Source organism: Eleutherodactylus coqui, chromosome 7 (genome assembly GCF_035609145.1).
Source record: "Eleutherodactylus coqui strain aEleCoq1 chromosome 7, aEleCoq1.hap1, whole genome shotgun sequence".
NCBI classification, from domain to species: domain Eukaryota; kingdom Metazoa; phylum Chordata; class Amphibia; order Anura; family Eleutherodactylidae; genus Eleutherodactylus; species Eleutherodactylus coqui.
The window spans coordinates 227,659,548-227,685,798 of NC_089843.1; the positions used below are offsets into that span (position 1 = coordinate 227,659,548).

At 47.4% G+C, this 26,251-nt stretch overlaps 1 protein-coding gene across 1 annotated transcript; it reads right to left on the reverse strand.

Moving 5' to 3' along the window:
* Nucleotides 1-5,243: 5,243 nt before the first annotated feature.
* On the reverse strand, nucleotides 5,244-26,251 carry REST (RE1 silencing transcription factor). Its single transcript, XM_066574516.1, has 4 exons — nucleotides 26,158-26,251; nucleotides 17,609-18,496; nucleotides 15,385-15,468; nucleotides 5,244-9,305 (listed from the first exon to the last, which is right to left on the reverse strand). The coding sequence occupies exons 2-4, from the start codon at nucleotides 18,486-18,488 to the stop codon at nucleotides 7,312-7,314; spliced, it is 2,958 nt and encodes a 985-aa protein (XP_066430613.1). The 5' UTR covers nucleotides 18,489-18,496; nucleotides 26,158-26,251; the 3' UTR covers nucleotides 5,244-7,311.

Genomic DNA, 26,251 nt, shown 5'->3' on the forward strand with positions numbered 1-26,251 from the left:
TTTTCCCTCCTATTGGTGTCACAAATCTACGTGACAACCTCTGTTGTTTGTCTGTTGTGAGCCCTATTTTTAAATCGAATAAATAAAAATTTTAAATTTTATTAACATCTACTCTGAAGGGTTCGAAATTTTAGCAGATTTGTCTGTCTCTGTGAAACAACTTTTAAATGATTACCGTTTCCCTGAAAATAAGACATACCCTGAAAATAAGGCATAGCATGATTTTCCAGAATTTTTGAGGATGCAAAATGATTTTTCAGGCTTTTTGAGGATGCTTGAAATATAAGCCCTACTCCAAAATTAAGCCCTGCTAACAGTTAAAGGGGTTGTCCCGAGGCAGCAAGTGGGTCTATACACTTCTGCATGGCCATAATAATGCACTTTGTAATGTACATTGTGCATTAATTATGAGCCATACAGAAGTTATAAAAAGTTTTATACTTACCTGCTCCGTTGCTAGCGTCCTCGTCTCCATGGAGCCGACTAATTTTTGGCCTCCGATGGCCAAATTAGCCGCGCTTGCGCAGTCCGGGTCTTCAGCAGTCTTCTATGGAGCCGCTCGTGCCAGAGAGCGGCTCCGTGTAGCTCCGCCCCGTCACGTGCCGATTCCAGCCAATCAGGAGGCTGGAATCGGCAGTGGACCGCACAGAAGAGCTGCGGTCCACGAAGGTAGAGGATCCCGGCGGCCATCTTCAGCAGGTGAGTATGAAGACGCCGGACCGCCGGGATTCAGGTAAGCGCTGTGCGGGTGGTTTTTTTAACCCCTGCATCGGGGTTGTCTCGCGCCGAACGGGGGGGGGGTTAAAAAAAAAAAAAAACCCGTTTCGGCGCGGGACATCTCCTTTAATTTAAAAAGTCAATTTAAATAGTGTCCAGGCAGCTATACATGTAAAAAAGTTAAACCTTTTTGAACAAAAATTAATATAAGACACTGTCTTATTTTCGGGGAAACACGGTATTACGGCATTCACCAAGCAAGATAAATAACAAAATATTTTCATTGTCCGGGTCACTGCAGACACGGTAACACCCATTATGTGTATTTTAAACCTTTTCATATTTGTGCGTGATTTCTGCATCTCGCAGCACACAAATCTCATGAAAATTTCTCAGCCGTGTGAAAGCAGCCAAATTCATTTTCTTTAAAGAAAAGTGGAGAAGGCGGCAGAAAAAGTCGTACGTTTTTAAAGGGGTTTTCCTGGGCCATTTCTTCCATATAGTTTTAGGTCCCCCGCAGTGGCTAAATAGGGCGCCTCTTCGGCGGTCCGCCACCACAGCATCTGACTAGTGACATTCCGTAAACCTGTCGCATCGGCTCTAATATAGAAGCCCCAAGGCAGGTTTACGGGATGTCACTGATGACGTCCCTGCTGGCCAGCTATTGGCTGCAGTGGGCATGTGGGTAAACAAGAGGACCAGAGAGCGGCGGGAAGAATGTTTTTTATTTTCACACGCGCTTCGTCCCCATACGGAATATAAATTGGAAAATCCATTTGAGAGGTTTCATCCACCAAAAGCCCTAGTTGTATGCAAACCCCGAGGGTTTCCAACGGCTTATACATATTTTAACTTCATATTACATTGAAAGGGTTGCACAGGAGTAGAAAAGCATGCCTGCTTTCTTCCAAGAACAGCGCCACACATTTCCACAGGTTGTGAGTGGTATTGCAGTTCAAAATTCAACCTATTAGCAGGTGTAGTGCCATTTCTATCAAAAGTCATGGTTTTCTAATCGCACCCCTCTTTCGATGGTCTTCCCTGAACACCATGTACATTTTGGTGATGTTGCCTGATGTTTACCCCTGCAGTATTACTATTTGTGAGGTCTAAGGGCATCACTATTACCATGTGAGGTACAAAAGGTGGCACTCTGTGGTGTGCTATTACCATCTGGGGCACAACATGGAGTAGTATCTGTTTAGCATTATTTCGTAGCATGATTACGACTATTGGAGAATGGCGCTGAGATACCATTTTTTTGTCTTTCCATATAAACACCCATTAGGGACAGCCGTCCAAAAGCGCATTGATGGTCCCTAAGGGGTTAATAAGCCTCTCCACAGGCTGGGCAATGGTTTTAATTCTTTGTACTAAAGAATATCAGAAAGGAGGTCTGAGAAGAGGCTGAACAATATCCACCAACGCAGGATATGGAATAGAGTAATACCCCCCCCCCCCCCATAACAATGGAGCAAAAAATCCATAACCACCGAAATGTAAAAGAACACAAAAACACCATTATTTAAGGAATCTTTTTATTGACTATGTAAATGCACACAATCATATAAACACTTGTGCTATAAGAAACCGAACAGTTTCACTCTCAACGCTAATGCCAATAGTGTTTACCCTAACAGGATTACATGGACAGTATTATAGACTGCGCCAAAACGTTGGCTTCGCACAGAAGGCTACAAAGTAGAATTACCTTTGGTTTGTTAAGAAACAAAAAAGTATATATATTGCACTCAGTATAATTTACAAAGCCAAGGGGGGGGGGGGAAAGAAAAAACCATGCACAACTAAAAATCACTATACAATGGAATATCGGCATGCATAGAAATAAATATACTTACAAAAGGCGTTCCATAATGGAGATCATACAACTAGGAGAAGGAAACGGTCAAGAAGCAAAAACAGCGGCACAAACTGATCAATAATCCATAAGGACACTTGCAGCTTCCTGAAAGACAACCCCACCAGCTTCCCATGAATGTAGGAAGACATCGTGTGTGATATTTCACGGATGCCTAGCTGACGCTAGGTTTTTTTTTTGTTTTTTTTTTAAATGCGGCTGGGTTCATTAGTCGAAAAGGTCAGACAAAACAACAGAAATATTACTAAGTATCGCCAACTACAAGAGTCATCTTCAGGCTACAGTAACACCACAATGGAACAAAACAATCAGCCAAACTAGTTGGATTCTGTTCATCTGCCAGTAAATGCCATTGGGAATAAACATTTTTCCTTCCACCCATAGAAAACTCGTATATAAAAAAGTTAAAAAAAAAAAAAAAAAAGGTTTGCCCCTAAAATCTACTCGGTGGACACATGCTAACATTTCTAGACTTCTCTTTGGCTAGAGTTTGAACCAATAGAAAATAGGCACAGAAAGCAGTTGGCGTCTCTACAAGATATGTCTAACTAGCCGGTTCTTGCCAGAAGCGTTGGCAGGAGTTACTTTCCTGCGTGTAAGTGAAGTCTACCAACAGGGAACCTTTACCTGAAGTAGTGGAAGTGCCTGGAACATTAGGAAGAAGCAAAAAGTGCACGAACATCTGGTTTCTTGACTAAATTCTGTGAAGAAAGAAAAATCTACGCTAACGAGTGCTATGTTCTGCAGATTGCCACTTTAGGACTTTGCATGCCTCATCATATTACCATTGTCTATTAATTAACCTTTCCAAAACGTATTGCTTTTTTTGCAATATTAATTTATTTTTTTTCCAATGGGGTTTTCTTGTCAAATCTAAGGGCTGTTTCAGGCGACCGTATATCAGCCGGGTATTCATGCCCAGCCGATATATGGCGTCTGTCTGCAGGGGGAGGAGGCTGGAAGAGCTGGGAGCAGTGCTCTGAGCTCCCGCCCCCTCTCTCTGCACTATTTTCAATGAGGGGAGACTGGTTGGGGGCGGAGCTCATTTCTGGAAACTTAGACCCACCCCCATCCCGCCTTCTCTCATTGCAAATAGTGCAGAGAGGGTAGGGAGGAGGCAGAAGGGGGGCGGGAGCTCAGAGCACTGCTCCCATCCCTTCCAGCCTCCTCCCCCTGCAGACAGAGACGCCGTATATCGGCTGGGCATGAATACCTGGCTGATATACGGTCGTCTGAAACAGCCCTAAACTGGCTAAACCGTTGAGATCGATGCGTTTCACAGAGTTTAGGCAAAGCAATGATTGTCTGAGCAAAGGATTCGAAAAAATAAGAAAAGTACACAGCTGAGAAGCGTCTGCAAGGACTGTCCCTACCCATAAATGCTAATATCGGAGCCATATAAACATCAGACTAAAGGAGTCCATAAATACACTGAAGCAAAGAGTCACCCAAGACCCACCTTTATGTACAAAAAAACCCTCTAAAAAAACTTCAAAAAGCAATGTAATGTAGCTGCAAGAATAACTGCAAGTCAGGCGATGCGGTGTAGGATCTTACAGGAATACCCGCCTGATACTAATACATTGTTACAGTTACACCTCTTGTATACAGTCTATCAATGCAACTCATTTACAGCCTCATCAGGAAAAGAAAGAAAGGGGAGGTCTGCCTGGCGGCCGCGCTTGTGGCCTGTTGCCTTTATAACAGTGTATATATATTCTTGCTATGTGAAGGCTACACATGAGCAGCCAGTGCACAGAGCTACTTGTAGGACCGGTCTGCATATTTATATAAAGATAGGTCTTCCTTGTGATACACAAATACATTTCCCTGCCAATATTTACATAAAACTAGTTGAAAGTTAACTTCTACAGCGCCCCCTGTGGTCAAACTGGAGAGTTTGCACCTACATTTTAAATATCCACAGAGGGAAGAATAAAAAGGACTTTGGCCTCTCAGCTAAACACACAATAACTAGAAAATCTGTACAAACTGCATAGGTAAAGTAAAAAGTAATGTGCAACATGATATATCCTTAAAGCATTATAATGACTTCTCCTACATTATACTACGACAAACGTTACCTTCCGTCCGGGTTAGGGTGCATTCTGCACCCTCAAAACAAGGTTACATAAATAGGATGGCTGCAAACCCCACGTTCATTGCTAGTACATTACAAACCAACCCAAAACTCCAAGGTTGCCTTCACAGACCCCGGAAATGCTGCACAAGCCATGCGAAGGGGACCGCAAAAATCGCCCTTATGTGGAAAGTTTCTGCAATGAATCGGCGGCGTGCCTATTTATGCTGCACATCTCAACCCTTGGAATATAAGGGTTAAAACCCACAACAGATCTGCAACCAAAACCGGGGCCGCTGCGAATTTGTGGGGGGTGTGATGGTACCCCAAGGCCTCCTTCACACGGTGACACCATGGCCGCAAGAAAATCGCAGCGATTTCTCATTGGTGGTCCTTGCAATATTGCTGCGTTTTCCTGCACAATTTTGTAGCGCTACAAAGTTGTGTGACTTTATAGCACGATTTGCGTGCCTTAAAATATAAGCCCTAGATGCAGTTTAAAAAAAAAAAAAAAGTTATATATATATATATATTATATATATATATATATATATATATATATATATATATATATATATATAATTTAGGCGCCGTTATCTCCAACGCGGGTGTCCTCTTTAGTCTTCTGCCAGCCCTTCCTGAATTGGAGGCTCAAAATCCCCACCCGTGATCTGTTCACGAGCGCCCTGGCTTAGCCAATCATTGCCGGCGCTCGATGAACCAATCACAGCCATTCATTCATTGGCTGTGATTGGTTCAACAAGCACTGACTCTGATTGGCTGAACCACGGAGCCCAATCAATCACAGCCAGCCCAATCCAGGAGGGGTTGGCAGAGGACTTCAAGCAAGTGCCAGGGAGCTTCAGGGTAGACCAGCGTCGGAGGTGACAGCGCCTCTTAGGTGATGTATTTTTTTTTTTTTTCCTGCAGCCAGGGCTTACTTTAGGGCTTTGACAGTGGGATTTCCTACTGCCGAAGTTGCATCGTGTTTTTTCGTGCGATGCTATGCAACAGTGAGGAAGGCTCCATGGGGAAACATGGGCTACAAAACATCGCAGGTCACGTGCATATCGCGAAACCCATGAGGTTTTTCACTCGCAATGTCGCATGCTACAAAACATCACAAATGTAAAGCAAAGCATGGGCTTCACATACATGCGATTTGTAGTACTGTCGCAACGTGTGAAAATCGTGTGACTGTCGCCTGTGTGAAGGAGGCCTAAGGGGTAGGTCCTCTTTGGAGGATCCATAGCACTTACAGTAGTATATGAGACATAAGCAAACACTGTGGAAAATAGTCTGTATGTAAGGTGCGTGGAAGATTAGATTTCTAAGCCGTTGCATGTCAATTTACGTTGCAGATTTAACCCTTTGCAATGCAAACCTGCAGTATTTATGAAATGAAAAAAAACTGCAGATTCTCCATGTTTGTTCTGTGTGGACGTACCCTAAGAATCAGGTTAGAAAAAAAATACATTTTTTTAATAAAAAGTGCAAAAAAAAAAAAAAACACCTGAAAAAATCTTTTCTCTCTTCAGAGGACTTATATCTTATGCACAAAATCATTTATTTAGTTGCAGCAGCATCCTAGCAGACCCTGCTGATCGGCTCCCGCATCCTAGCGGACCGACTAGACTTTATACCATCTATTAGTTGTGCATGATTACAAGTGTAGGCCATCACACTTTTTAAGAAAAAAGGGGAAGGAAAGAGGGGGAAAAAAAGTGTAAAAGTGTCCAATAGCATCTAAAACCCAAATGTGGTGCAAAACCTGTAAGATAGCTTTCTGGCACAATTAGCTATCATTTAGTAAGTTTGCCCCAATGTTGGGTTTAGGCCACACCCCATGTTGAAAGGTTTTGTCTAAAACCAATTGTAAATGTGGTGCAAAAGATGTAAGATAGTTTTCTGGTGCAAATTTTGCCAAAAAACGAACAATTTTTCAATAGCAAATCTGCCCCTTTGGTGGTCCAAGAAAGTATAAAAAAAAAAAGGGGGAGGGGGGAGGGGAATTGGAGGTTTGGGGGACTAATCCCTGTGAAAACTGGATCAGTTCCATCATCGGTTTTCCTTCAGCATACATATAAACAGTGAAAGCAGAACTGATCCAAATATGAACAGGCCAGAAAGAGGGAAACAAAAACTTTACCCAACTTTATAAACTCTGTAATAAAATGTTGCGGACACGCCGTTGCACTTTATCCTGAAAGCGCCGCCATAAATATATTTTTTTGTTTTTTCATTGTATGTAGGAATTGAGCAAACTGATATTTTCCACTTTCACGCACAACTGAATGATTTCGGTTCGGAGATTCCTCCCATTCTACTGTATTGCCTGGAGCTTCAATGGTTGAAACCATGATCTATTTCGATATATACAATAAAACCCCCTCAGTTTGTGGTAACAGGCCTCCTCTGAGCAGGACCACTAAAAGCTGATGTGGAATACTGCCTAAAAGAGTAAAAACCCCAAACAGTAGAAGTATCTGGTAATCGGTCCGGGTCTTTCGCCACAGGGGGAATCTTACGCCATTTGTAAGCGATCCTGCGAAGCCCATAACATTGTGGAAGACCCCGATCATCAAATAGCAGTGTAGACGCCGCGTCCGTGGAACGCAGATTTGTTTGTAACTTATCAATTTTGTGCTGCTTTCTCAAGGTAATAAACATTGACCAAATGGCGTTTCAGATGCTTCGTATATTCTTCTGCTTTCTTGAACACACGGTCGCAAAAAATGCACACAAAGTTTTCGTTAGCGACGCTGGTGGAGGCAGAAGGCACTTCAAGGAGAGGCCGTGATTCTAAAGTCTCTTGTGGGGACTGTAAACCGTTTAAACCAGAGTCGTCGCTCCTTTCTGATACATTATCGCTGATATCGCTGCCTTCGTGGCTATGGATTCCCTCGTCCTCCTCAATGTCCAGCGCTTCGTGACCGGCAGCCTCGCATTGTGCGTGCGCAGTTTCCTTTGGCTCACAATCGCTTATGCTTTGTGTAGTTGCTGCAGAGGGACATTGTTCGGTCTCGTCACTTGGGGTTATTTGTTCGGGCCCTGCACGCCCTTCTAAACTACTATTCGATGCAGAATCATTGAGATTTCCGTCTTCCTCGCTTGCGGAGTCGCTGCAATGGGAGACGCTCACCTCAGTATTACAGTGTACTTCAGGAATGGGTTCAGACTCTTCTGTTGGAGAAGAAACGCTGGAGGGCTGTGTATCAGGTGCACTTTGCGTCTCCAGAACTGGTTCATCAGTAATTGGGCTTATTACAGAGTTAGGATCGAGCTCATTAACTTTCTTTATGTCAGAGTTCTTCTCGGAGAGCAACGGGTCAGATTCCAGTGTTATTTCCATGGTAGAGGAGTCTGGGCTAATGGTAGACAAGTCTGGGTTAACGGTAGAGGAGTCTGGGTTAATGGTAGACGAGTCCCGGTTAACGGTAGAGGAGTCTGGGTTAATGGTAGACAAGTCCGGGTTAACGGTAGATAAGTCCGGGTTAACCGTAGACGAGTCCCGGTTAACAGTAGAGGACTCTGGGTTAATGGTAGACAAGTCCCAGTTAACAGTAGAGTCATCCCAGTTAACGGTAGGGTCAGGCAGAGATGCATCGCTAACTGTGCTTTCTTCTGTCTTGCTTTCTGCATCCAAGTCGCTGCCCTCTGTTGCAGTTGTGCTGGTTGTGACTTCTTCCTGTGTCGGATCTGTCCAAGACAGGAGACCGTTTCCTGTCAGCGGTACATCTGTGTTCCCATCTACAGGGTCCTTTAACTCGATACCCTCCGAATCTTCACCGGCTTTCTCTTTCTCAGTCGTTGACTTACCGGATGCTTTTTTGGAAGTGGAGGTCTTGGCCGACACGGTCTTCTTCTTGTGTTTATTTTTTAAAGGTTTCTTAAGATTAGTCTTCTTCAAGGAAACTTTCTGTTTCTCTGATTTACCGGCACCGACTGCTTTTCTAGGAATGTCATGGGCATGCTTACTTTTTTGTCCCAACCTCCTCTTCTTTAGGTTGGCATTTTGCATATCGTTCACCTTCGCTGGCTTCTCAGATACCACACTTGATTTCCTTTTAGCACATTTGCCTTTATCAGCATTTGTATCAGCAGTTGTATCTTCTTCAATCTTCGAGGAACTGGGCTTGTGGCTTCGTGTCGTGATCTGACCGACGGGAGGAATGGAAGCCTGCTTAACTTTGATGCATTTCTCCTTATCAGCTTTAGGTATAACTTCAGCTTGCTTTTCGGGAGGCTCGCTCTCAGCATTAGAGTTTTCATTGTCCTCTTGTTTGTTTGAATTGACGTCTGAACTGACTGCGTCCCCTTTTTTCGTTCGGAGTTTCACTTTGGAAACATCCATGGAGATGTCGGTGCAGCCAGAATGCCTGGATTTGATGTGATACTGCAAGTTACACTTCTTGGACGCGGCGTAGTCACAAACGGGGCACATGAACTGTCTCGGATTAACGTGTAACTCCACGTGTTTCTTGAAGTTGCTGCGGTCAGCGGTCTTGTAGTTACAGTGTGGACACGTTAGCGGTTTAGGTCCGTTGTGGACTTGCCTGGCGTGTCTCGTCACTTCGTGCTGATTTGATGCAACGTAACTGCACTGCTCGCATTTAAATGGCTTTTCACCTAAATGACCAAAATGAAATAAAATTATTAAAAAGGTCAATAAAAAAAAAAAGGATTAACAACAAATGTACGGCGCAAAACACGTTACACGTTTGGACTTTAAGGCCATGATTATATGGGTGACGATTAGGGGGCAGACGGTATTAGAGCAACACGGTTGCCAGAATCTATCATGCCATCCTATTAAGTAGACTCTGTGCCCGACTTTTCCGTAATGAACACAGATTCCTAGCTGGCATGACCAATCGGTAAGGGTTTTCCAAGAAATTGGCATTCTTCCCTGAGGACATTACAAATGCCAAAATCTTCAGAAAGTTGCAGCTACATTTGCTACATCATACAAGGTGTGACAGATACATACATATAGCCAGGGCCTAAAGTGTAACAAAACAGATAAACAAAAGTGAGAAAACATGCAAATATCACATAGGAATAAAAATCCATACCCAGCTGCTCCAGTGAAGGCGTGGTTAAGAAAAAAAACATAGATTTACTGTTAAAAGAGGACATAACATTCATGACAGGTCTACAAACATTTACATGACATCTACATGACATCGCGCAGCAGCACTGAGCTGGAGTAGAGATGCACGGGTTAGCTGAACGGCCGGGCGGGCCCCACTGACTACAAAGGGGTCCGCCGAACTTTTGGACGGAAGAAAAAAGTGCTGCATGCAGAACTCTCTTCCGGTGCTTTCTGCCAGACCTACGACAGAAGCTGCAGTAGGAGGTCTGCTCTGAGGTTATAAGAAGCAAAACAGCAGCAATTCAATGACTTTATAGAGAGATCCGGATAAGGATTGTGGAAGTTTGAAAATCTTGTCACGACCTATACCGGGGGCAGATCATCAACAGCAGATGGGTTGGTGTCTGCTGACTGGGACTGCCAATCCACTGTTCACCAGGCCACTGTGTCCGTGTATAAGGCCTGAAGCACACAGCTCCGTACATACCGCAGTGGTCCAGCATGGTATTGCAAGCTCACCTCCTATTGAAGTGAATGGGAACTGTGCCTGCAATAACAAGCTGAGCCACACCAGTGTGTACAGAGCCGAGTGCTTCCGGCACACATCAACTCGGTGTACAAGCGCACCGGCTCTGGTGAACAGCTGATCGGGAGTCATTGGTGGCGGAGCCCTGCTGACCTAGCCGGAGGATAGTCAATCGTTTCGAGCTGTACAACCCCCCTTTAGGATGGTACAGTCCAAAACCAACCTCAATCTACCACAATCCTAGTGGTATAAGGGTTTTCACACACAAGAGCCTAACCTTATCCATGCTGGTGATGGGGGTCGGAAGGACACAGTGACTGTGGCGATCTCTGAAGCATTCCAGCCTCAGCGTTCATCTAGGCACAGCGGAGTGTCAGTATACACAGCAGTACCTGGTACTGCACTGTCCTCCAACCCAGACTCCCAACAGTGGTGGCCCATTTAGAAGATACGACACCAATAGGCTTCACAGGAAACTCCATTAACGTATAGCTGAGGCTTTTTGGATCAAGTACTTCAGGAGGCCAAACTACTATTATACGCTGTTCACACCTGCATCACAGCATCCGTCACAAATTCTGTGGGAAAAATGGTGGAACGTGCACTGTGCCGGGCCCCATTATAAGTGAACGTGGCGCATCAGGTGCCACTGGTGACCTCTGTGTGACAGAGCATTGCATTGGGCCTTCCATTATAAATGTGAACACGGCCTTATACAGTTACTATAAAGACTAGAACTGATGAAACATTTAGGACATTTAACGGTTAATATTTGAACTAAAACTTCCATAAATTCTGCAAAGTTGAAATAAAACAAGAACTTAACAGTTTAGGGGCCACATGTGGCCTTCAACAGAGAATTCTCCAGTTGTGACAAAAAGTGCAAAAGAAAACTTTGGGTGAAGTTACGTTATTAAGTACTTGATTAATCTACTCTATGTAATCTGAAGGGTTAAATATAGGACACCAAGGAGGAAGACAACGGCCTCCAGCGCCACCTATAGCCAATACCCCATATGTGACTGTCCCCTCTAAGGAGCACACGCCGTACTTCTGCATGGTCCATCACACAGCACTCACTGAGGGAGGCAGCAGCGTGACCGACAGGGCCAGATCAGCCCACAGCGTGCCCAGCTACACTTGTAACAAGGTCATTTTAAAAAAAAAATAAAACATTTAAATTTACCTCTGGCTATAGTTTTTATTTTGGTAGCTGAATAAGAGTTAGGGCCCCTGTCCATGGTCGTGACGGGATATCACTAGCGATATTCCGCCGCAGGGGAGCGAGTTGTCAGGTCTCTGTGGTGAGCCCATCTGACAGATAGGCCCATCGCGGAGAATCACAGCAAGTCGCAGCATGCCACGATTTGAATCCCACGAGCCGTGAAGCAATAGGATTCTCCACTCGATGTCGGGGCTGCGCTTTCCATTGCAATGCAATGGAAAGCATTCACTGCGTTGCCCGCGGCCGGATTATAGCTGCGGATAACGCAATGAACTATCGCCCGTGGACAGGAGCCCTAAGTGGTTTCATCTGCGTTTACAGACGCACCAAAAACGCACGTTTTGCTTTGTAAATAATTAACAGGGATTTAAATTTTTTTTTAAAAGGTGCATTTTTGGTGAGTCTGTAAGCGCAGGCCAACAATGCTGCTGTATATTAGCAGCCTACGGGGTTGTAAAAACAACAAAGGGTTAAAGGTCGGGTCATTCAGGACCAAGCCGCTCTGATTCTTAAGGTGTTAAATCAGGACCTTGAACCAGCTGGGCCGCCCATCGGACAATGTTTTTTGGGAGTTGTTGCTCCTGAGTAGGATTCTGACTAACATAATAGGTTTGGGAAGAAAGCGCACACAATACCCACAGACAGCGGTGCAACAAGTCCCACCGCGCATCACTGCTCATTCACGCAGGCTTTACACCTTTTCTGCTGTGTATGGGACCGTTTAACCCCGTCCTGCTCCAGGACGTACATTTATGTCCTGCAGTGTTGGTGTATGTATTCCGCTGCAATACAGCATGCGGCCAATCGCGGCTATTAACCCTTTAAATGCCACTGTCAATTCTAACAGCAGCATTTAAATCCCCTTAATAAAGTTCGGGGGTCCCGTACGGCCCACCCGTGTGAGATCGCAGGGAGCCGTACAGGTGTCATGGCAGCCGGGGTCATTCTGAAAGGCCACAAGGCTACCTTAGCAGACTGCCTATTAACAATCCCCCCCCCCGCAGCGTGCTCTATTTTTCTGCACATTTGTGCACCAAAAGTCCCCATGGAAGTCAATGGGGGGCTGCACAAATGTACACACAATAGTCATTATACACGCAATAGTCAAAGAGATGCATAATACACTGCGGAATTCCACTGGGAAAAAAAAAAGAACGAATCTGGAACGCAGATGAATTAGTCATTTCAATTAGGGTGTCTGTGTGCAGTGCGCAAATAAACATCCCTTGTGGGCGCAAAAAGTACATTAACCCCTTCGTGACTGAGCTTTTTTCTGTTTTTCCATTTTCGTTTTTTCCTCCCCCCTTTAAAAAAATCGTAACTCCTTTATTTATCATCGTTGTCGCTGTATGAGGGCTTGTTGTTTTTTGCGGGACAACTTGTATTTTTCAATGGTGCTATTTAATGTACTGAAAAACTTTTTAAAAATTTTAAGTGGAGAGAAATGGAAAAAAAATGATTGGTAGGTGGGAGTCCAATGCCCTACTTGGCAACGCAGAATCCATTTGTCACATTTCCATAGTGTAGCAGCAAATGGGCCGATTGTCACATATGCGTGGCCGCAGCTCTATTCATTGCAACAGGGCTAATGAATATAGCCAAGCTTTGCGCTGAGCTAACTGTCTGCCTTTTTAAAATGAATAGAGTCGCGGCGGCACATGTGTGACAATCGGCCCATTTGCCACTACAATATTATAATACTGAGAAGGGATCCTGCATTGCAAAGCGGCGAGGAGATGGGTCCCTTGTTTTTGGGATAGGTGAAAGTCTCAGTAGTTGGACCCCCACCGATCTATCAGTTTTCGCCTATCCAGCAGATGGGGGAAAATCTGTAATTTCCTCCACTAACCGAAATCCCCCTTTAACGGGTGTTATTTTTACCCCACTGATTTTGATGGATTTTTTTTTTCCCTTTAAATATGACAAGCAAATAAAAAGCTTTCGATCTGCTTTCATCTTGTTCGGTTTCCATTTTCTAAATAGAACAGATATCACTCCGAGCTGCGCTATTGTTGCGCCCATCTTGTTGAGAATCTTTTATAAAGCAGAAAATCGGTACTTGTGTTGTATAAAATACCAATTTCAGGTTCTGCTACAGACTGAAGGGGTGAAATCCACTCTGCAAATCCGCGGCACAAATGGACACGCTTCCTTGGATTTAAAACCCGCACTACAGGTCAATAACACTGCAGCGTTAGCAACATGTGAAGGAGATTTCTCAAAACCCCATTCCCTGTGCCGCTACTGCAATAAGGTACCAATCCTGCTGCAGAAAATCTGAGCGCAGCGGCCACATGTGAGCATCCCCTTAAACTAATTTCACACGGGCGAGTGTGATATCAGGCTGTGCCATCGCGCTTGCTAACATGTGATGTCCCCACGGATCGGAGACGGTTTGTGTTAAAAGCGCCTTGCATCACTTCAGGGACCAAAGCAGTGGGTGATGCGTTCCAAGGAAATGCCCAGAGATGGAACGTGCTGCGATTTTGTCCCTTCACCGAAATGTGGTGAACAAAAAAAAAAAAAATAGCTCATGTGTATGACACCATTCAAAAGAACGGGGTTCATATTCGTGCAATTAAGGCCTCATGACCACAAGGAAAATGGATTTAGCAAATCCGTGCGGGTGTCCCGCACGCGTGATCCGCGTCCATAGGGATGCATTGGACACCCGCATGTAAGTAAATACCTGCGGATGTCATTTTACCCTGCCGCGCAGATTGCACGTGCGGGAAACCACCCGCAGCATGCTCCATTTTCTGCGGGACTCCCGCACGGACGGCTGCCGCAGGCTTCCACTGAAGCCTATGGAAGCCGTCCGTATCCGCGGCAGACCCGCAGCTGAATTTCTGCTCTGCTGCAGGAAAGCAGGCATTCATAAAAAAAAAAAGAAAAAAGAGTGCACAGGCACATCCACCGGGCAGAAGGAAGATCCGGCCGTGACGGACAGGAACCCGCAGCGTCCAGACAGGTGAGTATTATCAATTTATAGGCCTCATCTCTGCGGGAAAGGAGGGACCCGCTGTGGGATTCTGCATGGAGAATCCACGCGGGCCCGAATTTCCTAGTGGACATGAAGCCTAAGGGCTCATGTCCACGGGCGGGTTTGAATTCCGGGATCTGCGTAGTTCCCACTGCGGCATGAGGACATTCCGGACGTGTGCGAGTCGCCCAGCGTCTCCTCCGCGCATGTGGGCGGGGAAGCCGCACGGCACGCCCCTCGCACATGCGCAGTGGAGTTTTGTTTTTTTTTAATCTCCTGCTTTCCCGCAGTGACAGTTCCAGGTGTCCTGCAGAGCGGCCTGCTTCCATTAACTTCAATGGAAGCTCTCCCCGCGGGTCCTGCAGCAAAAAACAGCATGCTGCAATTTGTTTTCCGCACCGCATTGTCCAGAAAACAAACCTGCATGCTTTAAGTAAGCTGCGCGCGCCCATTAATTGCCTATGGGCAGCTTGAACCCTGGATCATCCGCGTGGGTATACCACACGGATCCCAGAATTCAAACCCGCGCATGGATATAAGCCCTATCTCGGCCGTGTGCATAACGACCTTAGTGTAGAGGCATACGTGGTGTAAAAATCCTTTTTCAGATCTGCAGACGGATGAAGTAAAATATTCTGAAAGCAAAAACTATTTTTCCCCCCCTTGGACTGCATCACCGTTTACCAACATTGCCGTATTGTGAGATTCTGCGGCTCACACATTAGTCAAATATCTGAGGAAGTAGACACTTTATAATAAAGGTATGTGGTCGACATCATGCAGGTTTAGATCATCGTTTCTTCTAAGAGTTTCTGCTGGATCCGCATCCACCCGTCATGTCAGAGATAAGTCATATATGAGGCCCAATCTGTCACCCACCTGAGTGAGTCCGCATGTGTCTCGTCAGATGAGTTTTCTGTGAGCTTGAATATGGACACATCACACACTGATAAGGCCGTTCACCTGCAAGTAACAGAACACAAAGAACTCAGTTGGAGATATGAAGATATACATGTAAAACAGAGATCATTAATAGAGATGAGCGAGTATACTCGCTAAGGCTAACTACTCTCGAGCGCTTGTCTCTTAAGATTCGGGGGTCGGCGGGGAGGGGTGAGCTCTCTCTCCCCCGCTCCCCGCCGCAACTCACCTGTCACCCGCGCCGGAAGCCGAATCTTTACAGACGAGCGGGAGGATGGAAGAGCCAGGAGCAGGAACTGAGCTCCCACCCCCTCTCTGCCTCCTCTCCACCCCTCTGCACTATTTGCAATGAAGAGAGGCGGCACCGGGCTAATTCTCTGAACTTAGCCCCGCCTTCTTTCATTGCAAATTGTGCAGAGGGGCGGAGAGGGGGTGGAGAGGAGGCAGAGAGGGGGTGGGAGCTCAGTTCCTGCTCCTGGCTCTTCCATCCCCCCCCTGCAGATGAGGACACCGTATATCGGCTCGGCATGAAAGCCGAGCCGATATACGGTCGTCTGAATCTCCCCTTAAGCCACGAGGCTGAGTTAACAAATCTAGTCAACGGTTCAGAAAAAGCAGTGCAGAGCCGAGATGTGCTGCAACTTGTAAATATGCAGCAGGTCAATTGTTTGCTGCGGGGTTTTTACAGCTGATTAAACCCCCTTTAATGAGTGGGGTCAATGTCACAGCAAATCACACTAAAATCTGCGACAAGCCTATCTAACACATGTAGATTTGGGCAGAGATTTGTTGCAGATTTTGCAATATTCTATTTTCGCCATTGTAGCGGTATTTCACGCACTGCACCGCTCACTGAAATGACTGGGTTGCGTAAGCAACATTGTAAATACGCAATAATGTGTGACACTGTTTTGTAATGCAGATTACTATACCGCTGGGAGGTGAAAAAAATAAAAAAGTTACATCAACTGCTTGCGTTGTTACTGCACAAAAATACACAGTAAAAAGGCAGGTAAACACAAAAACGCAGCTCTGCGCGTAGTAAAGCGTTGCGTAAAAAATACAGCGTTTTTACAAACGCTTAAGTGAGAGTGGCGTTCGTTTGCTAAAACGCAGCGTTTTAACGCGTTTTCAAACATTTTAGCCAGCGTTTAATACACCCCACCATTAGGCTGGGTTCACACACGGCGGATTCCCGTCGGAAATCTCGCAGTTTGGCCGCAGCAAAAACCGCGAGCTTTCCGCCGGGAGAACCGCCGTGGTTTAAGCCGGGGCGGCTCTGAAGCGGCCCGGCCGCTCGCTTTTCCGTTGCGGCCGGCGCTCCACAGAGGAGAGGACGGCCGCGACGAAAATAAACAAAAAAGAAAAGTAAATAGACATGCTGCATATTCTGAAACCGCGGCTGCGGACTTACCGCAGCGGATTGGCCGTCCCGTGTGGACGAGATTTCTGAGAAATCTCATCCACATGGCTGGCTAATCCCGAGATTAGCGGCCGCGGGCGGATTTGCCGCGTCGAAATTCCACGCGGCAAAACCGCGGCAAATCCGCCCTGTGTGAACCTAGCCTTACAATGAGCGATGAGGTGCATTGAAAAAAATTAAATTAAAATCCTGCCGAAATGCACTAAAATAGAGAAGACAGCGCTTGAAAAATCGCAGAGTTAGAAACACCGCATACGAGCGCTCATCTGAGAAGCCCTATTGAAATCAAACACTAAACATTGAAAAAAAAACCCGTGTCTGTGAGAGCAGCCTTAGAAAATGAATGACATATTTACATAGAAGCCCTTTAACTGCCAGCAATACAAAGTAATCAGCGCTTGAGTCAGCGCTCAGAGTGGCAGGTTTAGAAGGGGAGAATACTAATGACGATCTATCCTCAGGACTGGTCATCAATAGTTGATCGGCCCTAACTGATCAGCTGATCGTGCGCCCCCTGACAGTGAGCAATTACACAGGGATCGGAGCGGAAGTGAAGTGGCCGGCGCTTGTAACTGTAGGCACGGCTCGCGTTGCCCCTCTGTGCATTTGCAGCGCTGACAGCATACGTCCGCTCAGCTGATCGGCCCCGAGTGACGGCCCCCAGCCGATCAACTATTGATGACCAGTCCTGAGGATAATGATCAATACTCTTCTCCCTGGAAAACCCCTTTAACTAGCTTACGGGTTATGAAACATTACCTGTATGTGTTCTTATATGTTGAATATAGTTATTTTTGCGATCAGAGAAATAGGAGCACTGCGAGCACGTGTAGACAATCCTCGGGAAATGGTTTCGGAGATGTTTCTTCCAGTGGTATTCGCTAACGGTTGTATAGGTACATATGGTGCACTTGTAAACCCGCTCGTTGTCGGCAGCTTTGCTGTGGTGCTTTAAATGGGCCAAATAGTGATCAAAACGGTTGGTGTTGTAACCGCATCGGTCGCATAGGATCGGTCCCTTCGAGAAGTCCACTTCCTCAGGCGAACAAGAGCCTGAATCTTGCACGGCTTTGTTGGAGTCATGATCAATGAACCTCTTGGCACTGTGGTCCTTGATATGGTGAACGAAGTCTTCCTCGGACTCGGCCTTGTACTGGCACGGTCGGCACCTGAAGGGCTTGCTTTTTACACATTTTGTTTTGTCTTCAGTTCGGGAAGGAAGGGTCTGATTTTTGTTCTCTGGCGCCCCTTCCGGTCGCGTTTCCGGGCTTGTGGCTTGCTGGTCACGTAATTTCTCCTCTTGGACTTCAGAGGGATCTATTTCCATAGTGTCAAACACGCCGGACTCGCTCACTGGGTCCGACTCTTCTAATTCCATCCTTTCCCCATCGCTGTCCGAGAAACTATTTTCATAAACCGTTGTCAGTTCGGCCATTTGGCGGTCTTCATCCAAGGAATAATCGCAGCAGCCGTTACTAACGTCTCCGGTCAGAGCAACGTTTGCCAGCATGATGAGCCGAGGAGCCGCCATCTCCGCTTTAGAAAGATCGTGCAAGCCGTACATGTCGCCAATGCCAAAGTTGCCACTGTTACAAAATAGGTTGCTGCCGCTAGGGTGGCTGACCATTTCTGTAGCCATGGTGAACGCTAAAGGGAGGGTGGAAAAAAAAAATTGCATATTAAAAAAAAGCAAAAAATACAATTAAAAAGACTGCATATGCCATTACTAGATGAAGAAAATAATAAACAATATAAGATATACTGCAGGAAAACCTGAAGTGCCAACTTTTTTTTTTTTTAATGAACCCGGTCATCTCCAAAGCACCATCAACTAACCAACGGTGCCGTTAGGGTAGGGGACCAGGAGTCGGGTGCTGTATATGTTATACTCACCCGCTTCCTGGTCCGTGGGCAGTCTATAAAAAAAAAAAAAAAAAAAAGACTTTTTACAGAGTCCCACGCTCTCCCATACAAGTCTACAGGACTTGCAGAGAGTCAAATTTTCGTCCAGCATGCAGACTTTGCAGGAAGATGCCACAGGAACCTGGAAGCGGGAGAGCATGAAAAACACCTCACCCAGCTCCCTGTCGCCTGCCCTAACAGCACCGTAAATTAGTTTATAGTGCTTTAGGCAGGTTACCGGTTCCCTTTAAGGGGCCCATTTACATCTACGCTGGGGCTTTCCATCTCACTGTTCCGTTTTTAAAGCATTGACTTCAATGGATTTTCAAAAATAATCAAAAACAGGTTTTCAAGTTTGCTTCCGTTCCATTAGGTCTTCATTTTTTTTCTTCTACGGAATGGATTACGCAGTGGGCAGCCATTTTTTTTCTGAAAAAAAAAAACCCCAAAAAACCGCAACAACAGAAACCTAATGGAACGCTCGCTCTCTGGGTTTTCCACACCAAAAAAAAAAAAAACATCAATGGGAGGAAAGAGCAGGAACATTTCAGTTGTAATGCAGTTTCTCTGTTCCAAACAGAACAGAGAGATGGAATGTCCTAATGCAGATGTGAACGAGTGGTTGCATGAGCTCATGGAGAGTCACAGTCCTCTTGATAGTTTATGTACCCTCTAATTTACATCCAGGCCTCGGGTTCTGGCCAAGCATCAGCCGTTGCACAGATACAAGTGTGTGCGACTACCACCATGTGATCGCACCCATCAGCCAGAACATTATCTGCCTACAAGGATACCTGTTGAGGGGGAAAATATATTAGGCAGCAAGTCAACAGTCAGTTCTTGGAGTTGATGTGCTGGAAGTCAAAAAATTAAGCAAGCGTGAAGGTCGGAAGTCACCTTGACAAATTAGAATGGGTCACAGAATTTCCAAAACAGCAGTCCTTGTGGGGTCTCCCGGCATGGAGTGATTAGTGCTTACCAAAATTGGATCAAGGATGGACAACCAGTGGACTGGCAACAAGCTAATAGCCCTAAGGCTCACTGATGCACAGGAGATCAAAGACGACACCGCCTCGTGGTGCGCATTGTAAAAACAGTTAATCCTGCCTATAATAGAGGTCAGAGCACACAGAGCACGGCAGCTTGTTACACATGGAGCCGTGGAGCCGCACGCTGAGACCTGCCCACTGCTAAATCTGACCCCCACCAATCAACCATTGATAGCTTATCCTGAGGATAGGGCATCAATACTTGAGGAAAACCGCTTTAGCTTCATGCGTCGCTATAACAAGTCTGCGGAAAACTGTTTGCATAGAGAAATAGTTCGCTCTAACCAGTCTTTGTTGAGAAGGACAGATTTGTCACTAACCAGGCTTTGTATACCTTTATTTAATTCGGAAAATAGCTGTGTAAATCCACACTTCTCATCTCCTTAAGCGCTAGGATCACATGAGCGTAATTTAAGAGTGTATTACACACGGTGAGTTGGATTTTCAATGATCCATTCATACTTGTGTATACATTTCATGTGTGTGTAACCCCCCCCCATAAAACATAGCATGTTCTATTAAACTGCGTGTTATGTGCATAGAGCCCTATTGCTCTCTGTGGGTGCATAATAAATATAAGTATGTGCGGCGTTATATAAGCGACAAAGCAGGAAATGAAGAAAAAAGACGAAACAAGTCAGACTTCGCATGACAGCGTGCGGGAGATAAGCCATCAGTCACAAAAATTGCTGCCATACACGGCGATATGCCGGCTCACAAATCGGTAAAAAGCTGTATTTTACACGCACCATTTTGCAGCACACTCGTCTGAGCCCAGGCTAACTGAAATACCTTTTGGCAATTAGCTGTATGAGAAGTCATTTAGGGCATGGTCCCACTTAGCACCAATGAGGCGGGTCCGTGCGGCTTGCTGACGAATTAAGTGTTCACTAGCTGCAAGTTCTTGTTAATAGTTGCACAAATTAATAATTAATTTCCCGTGGTGAACCGTTAACCCCCTAATGCTGTAGGGCGTATAGTTATGTCCTGCAGATTTGGGGTGTGAATGGAGGGAGATCGCATGGTGATCTCGCTACAAACAACGTGGGTGTCGGCTGTTACAACACCTGCCTGCAACAGCTCCGATAAGCAGAGACGCTCAACGGAGCTGTTAACCATTTAAATACCGCCAATTCTGACAACAGCATTGAAATGCCCCGATTGATGTTCGCAGGTCGCGTATGGCCCCTCGCGATGAGATTGCAGGTTGCCGTGCGGAGGTCATGGCAGTTGGGGGCCTTCTGAAAGACCCCAGTGCTGCCACTGCAGAATGTCTATCAAGGCATACCTGTATCAGATTTCGGTATAACGTAATGCTATGGTAGGAGTGATCAAACCATCGCAAGTTCTTCTCCCACCTGGGGGCTAACATAGAAAACAGATTTTAAAGAATTTTAAATAATTATATACCTGTCCTCATACGCCGGACGCCTGTAATAATGTCGATAATGGACCGCTGCGTGGGTCACACAGTGTTGTACTGGTCCATGTGAGGACCCATGAGTGATGGCGAGTGTACTGCATGTGGCCGTATTTCTCACGCTCAGGGTCAGGCGCAGCGCGACTTTTGTCTTTTTTTAATTCCCTGCTCTATCTCATAGCGGTGTTGCTTATGTATCACCGTCCATATGTCATTTATTGCGCACGTCCAGCGTTGTATACACTCCCCATAGTAAATAGGGCACACTGCATGATACGCCGTGAAATAGAGCATGCTGCCATCTTTTTCACGCATATACCTATACGCTAACGCGAATGGATCCATGAAAGTCCATGTACTTTCATTGACTCCATTCACCGCCTGTCACGCGGCCGCGCAGGGCACACGCTATACGCACTGAAATTTCACCCCCCATTTTAAAGTGTGAAATCCGCAGTATAAATTGCGCTGCTCTGGATTTAAAGTCCTAAACACACGGATGAGATTTTAGCACGGACGGATCTACCATGCTTGTACCGTAGATCCTGCAGCCCTCCCGCCCCGTGTGAACCTGCTCTGAGGCTGCCGCCACACGTGGCAGAACTTAATGAGGGCATCCCGCCAGTAATGCTAACTTCACACGGGCGAGCGCCATATCAGGCTGTACATCACGGTCCAATATCACGCTCGCCAACATAGGATTTCCCCGCGGATGTTTTTATCTCAAAACCATTTAGGGGGAAGGAGCGATCCTGTCGGCCTCAGCAGAGTTTCTCCCATTGTTTACAATGGGGAGACCTCGCATCGTGGGCACCTAGTTAGTACACGGTGTGATGCCCCATTGAAAACAACGGGCAGAGTGAGAGCATGTACAAAGATTGGACGTGCCGCAGTTTGTTTCCCGCATCACAGTGCGATGCAGGGGGGGAGGGAAACGCTCATGCGTATGACCCCATTAAAAAGAATGAGCTTCATATTTGTGCAAGATTTGCATGTCTCCCAATGCACAAATCTTGCGCAATTTTCACGCCCGTGTGAGGCCGATCTACACCCGCAGCTGAAAATCGGCACATTTGGTGCTTCACACCCTCATTTAAAGAGGTGGGATTTGCACGCAGATCGGCTGCTCTGATTGACACGCCGTGGACTTTAAATCCCCTCCGCAGGTTGATTTCAGCACGCAGTTTGCGTGGATGTTTTCCCGCAGCGTGTGGACAAGTTTTCGAGAACCTCCTCTACCTGCCCGCTACTGTAAATGCTGTGGATATTCCGCACGAAGAGTCAGGACGGAAAATCTGCAGCAAATCAGTCCCGTGTGAATGTGGCCTTACCCGTCATCACCGAGACGACAAGGAACCAAGTCTGGCAGAAGAGAATCGGAGCGCGACAAAGCAGAATGTCACTCAGCCGCGCACCGCCAACATATCACCGTATCGGTACCGGAGATACAAAGACTGCTGTATTGCAGGGCAGAGGGGTAATAGTAGTGCCCCTCATGCCCTGTGATGCCCGTAGACCATACATAGCCAGCAGTGTTCATCAGGGCACCTCTGACTTTATACACATGTAATATAGTGCTACAATATTGTGCCAACATGGGCTCGGTGCTGCCATACTAGGCCGCTGCACAGGAATGGGTCGGATTCCGCATGCGGGAGCCCACGGTGGAATTCAGCCCTGTGCCCGGCTGGCATACACGCCTACTTGTCTTTATCTGTATTGCAGATGGACCCGGCAGCTCACCGCCTGCCATGCACAGTATAGGTCTTTTCTTCAATTTTTTCCCCCCGCACCGTCGCTAGGCGATGACGCAAGTACGCACGACCCATCTTCAATGGAAACCGTGTGTGTGGAATCCGCGGGAAGCTAGAGCATGCTGCGATTTTTCCTCCGCTTGCGGAAATCGCAATTCGATTCTGCCAGTGTGTAGGAAAAAGCGCTTTTAAATGGCATGTAACGAATGGCGCTTGCTGTCGATTTTGCGGTGCAGATGCCAACCGTGGATTCTGCAATGCAAATCTGTTCGTGTGCAGCCGGCCTTACAGACTGAAGTAGCCCGTTGAAGTCAATGGAATTGCGTAATTCTACAGCGATCCTCCTCATACTGGCATATTTACGTGTGAAGGAAGGAGAAGACTACTGGATCTTTTTGTGTGCGTAAGTACGCGGTGATTACACGCGCAAAACCAAAAGAGCGAGTCCGCCGGAATGTACGCATCGTTTGAATGAGCCCTAACAATGAGAAACCGTAGGGAGGCGACGCGAGAAACCGTAGGGAGGCGACGCGAGAAACCGTAGGGAGGCGACGCGAGAAACCGTAGGGAGGCTACCCGTCTGCCCGTCAGTTATGGCGGTTTGTACCCCCCGTCAGTTATGGCGGTTTGTACCCCCCGTCAGTTATGGCGGTTTGTACCCCCCGTCAGTTATGGCGGTTTGTACCCCCCGTCAGTTATGGCGGTTTGTACCCCCCGTCAGCCCGTCAGTTATGGCGGTTTGTACCCCCCGTCTGCTCGTCAGTTATGGCGGTTTGTACCCCCCGTCTGCTCGTCAGTTATGGCGGTTTGCACCCTCGTCTGCCCGTCAGTTATGGCGGTTTGCACCCTCGTCTGCCCGTCAGTTATCGCGGTTTGCACCCTCGTCTGCCCGTCAGTTATCGCGGTTTGCACCCTCGTCTGCCCGTCAGTTATCGCGGTTTGCACCCTCGTCTGCCCGTCAGTTATCGCGGTTTGCACCCTCGTCTGCCCGTCAGTTATCGCGGTTTGCACCCTCGTCTGCCCGTCAGTTATCGCGGTTTGCACCCTCGTCTGCCCGTCAGTTATCGCGGTTTGCACCCTCGTCTGCCCGTCAGCTACGGATCCCCAAATTTTAAATTTCTATATTAATAAAAACCTTTTTCTGAAGTTGTACTTTCTGTGAACGTCTTAACCCTTAAACAAGTAAAGACGGTAAAACTGACACTTCCGGGGTGTTTGAGGGACTTCTATCCACGACCGATACATCACATGACCCCCTTCCCATTTGAAAAACCTGAGTGGAGTTCAAAATGGCTACTAAAAAAGTTTCTCCACCAAAAACAAAAACGTAGCCCCCCCCCCGAGCGGCACAAGCAGAGAGAACAAGGCCACAAGGGGACCTCCATGCTGGTTTCACGAGCAGTCATGTATCGGAGATAGCGGAGGCCTTTATATTATATCATTCCTAATTCCACTGGAGAATTTTACGGGTTATTACAGATGCCCCCCGATGTCACCCCCTGCCCTCCCTCCCGATGTGACGCCCTCCCTCCCGATGTGACCCCCAAAACTCCCGTTCACTGACTCTCAGATATCAATGGAAACTGAAACTCAAAAAGTTTTGTTGCACATCATCAAAAATGCCCCCCCACCCCCCCTCAGAGGTGATAAGTGTGACCCCCTTTATCACCGGACACACATGGAGCCTGCAATCACGTCCTGCCATATACGCTGCAGCGGATCACGACTAACGGATGCAATGACTTCTGGGAGGCCGCAGATCATGGTGGGCGGTAAAAGATGGAGACCATCTAAAAGGCGTACAGTCCGGGGGAACGTAGGGGCCGATGCAACCTGGGACTTCCTGTTCCGGCAGAAGTCATATCTGTAGGGCAAGGCGCGAAATCCCCGGGACTGATCCTCAGGGAAGGAGGAGGAGCCGGACTCTGTGCCACAGGTTATAGCGCCACATTCACCGCGGGGGCATCGCCATATGTTCCACAATAATTTTGCCAGCGCTTCCACGATGGAGGAGCGCCCCCTAAATGTACATAGTCAGTCTTTTGAATCGGGAAGCCCATTCCTAACGACCCCGCAAACAGATGGCGGCCGCCGGCCTGCGATGGGCATCTACTAGATGCCACACAATACGACGGGCGTCTACTAGATGCCACACAATACGACGGGCGTCTACTAGATGCCACACAATACGACGGGCGTCTACTAGATGCCACACAATACGACGGGCGTCTACTAGATGCCACACAATACGACGGGCGTCTACTAGATGCCACACAATACGACGGGCGTCTACTAGATGCCACACAATACGACGGGCGTCTACTAGATGCCACACAATACGACGGGCGTCTACTAGATGCCACACAATACGACGGGCGTCTACTAGATGCCACACAATACGACGGGCGTCTACTAGATGCCACACAATACGACGGGCGTCTACTAGATGCCACACAATACGACGGGCGTCTACTAGATGCCACTCAATACGACGGGCGTCTACTAGATGCCACTCAATACGACGGGCGTCTACTAGATGCCACACAATACGACGGGCGTCTACTAGATGCCACTCAATACGACGGGCGTCTACTAGATGCCACACAATACGACGGGCGTCTACTAGATGCCACTCAATACGACGGGCGTCTACTAGATGCCACTCAATACGACGGGCGTCTACTGGTAACTAACAGGGCATAAACGCAGCGCGACGCAGTATCCAGACGCCACGTGACGCCAGTACAAGCCGCGGGGCGATCGAGTCACATGACCACCGGATGACAACAGCTGTCCTGATCCTGGAGGAAAGGGTTAACACAAACCCCTCGGCGGGGTCTCCCCTGTTAGGGGGGCTCTTTGGTGCAGCCGTCCCGGAAAGCCCCTCTAAGGAGGCGCACAATGGCCGCTCCAGCCGTCCCGGCGCTTCCGCCCCAGCAAGTAACTTTCCGCCCGCCGGAGGAAGCGCCGTGTGCCCGGAGGGGGCGCTCTACCCGTCCCGGCCCCGTTAGCAGCCGGTCACACCCAGCGGCAGCGCTTCCCTATGGGAGGAGTGGAGATCAGCCCTGGACAGCGCCCGTCCAGCAGCGGACAGCGACCACGGGCAGCCCCGGCCTAGACTGCCGGCCGCACACAGGCGGCTCCCCGCAGAGCCCGCCGCTCGTCCCGGTTGGCCGCACTCACCTCGCACTCGGTCCGGCGGAGAACGGGCAGGCCTTGTGTTCGACGCTCTCCGCTCTCACATTCCTACACACGCCGCACTCGCGCTCCCCCTCCC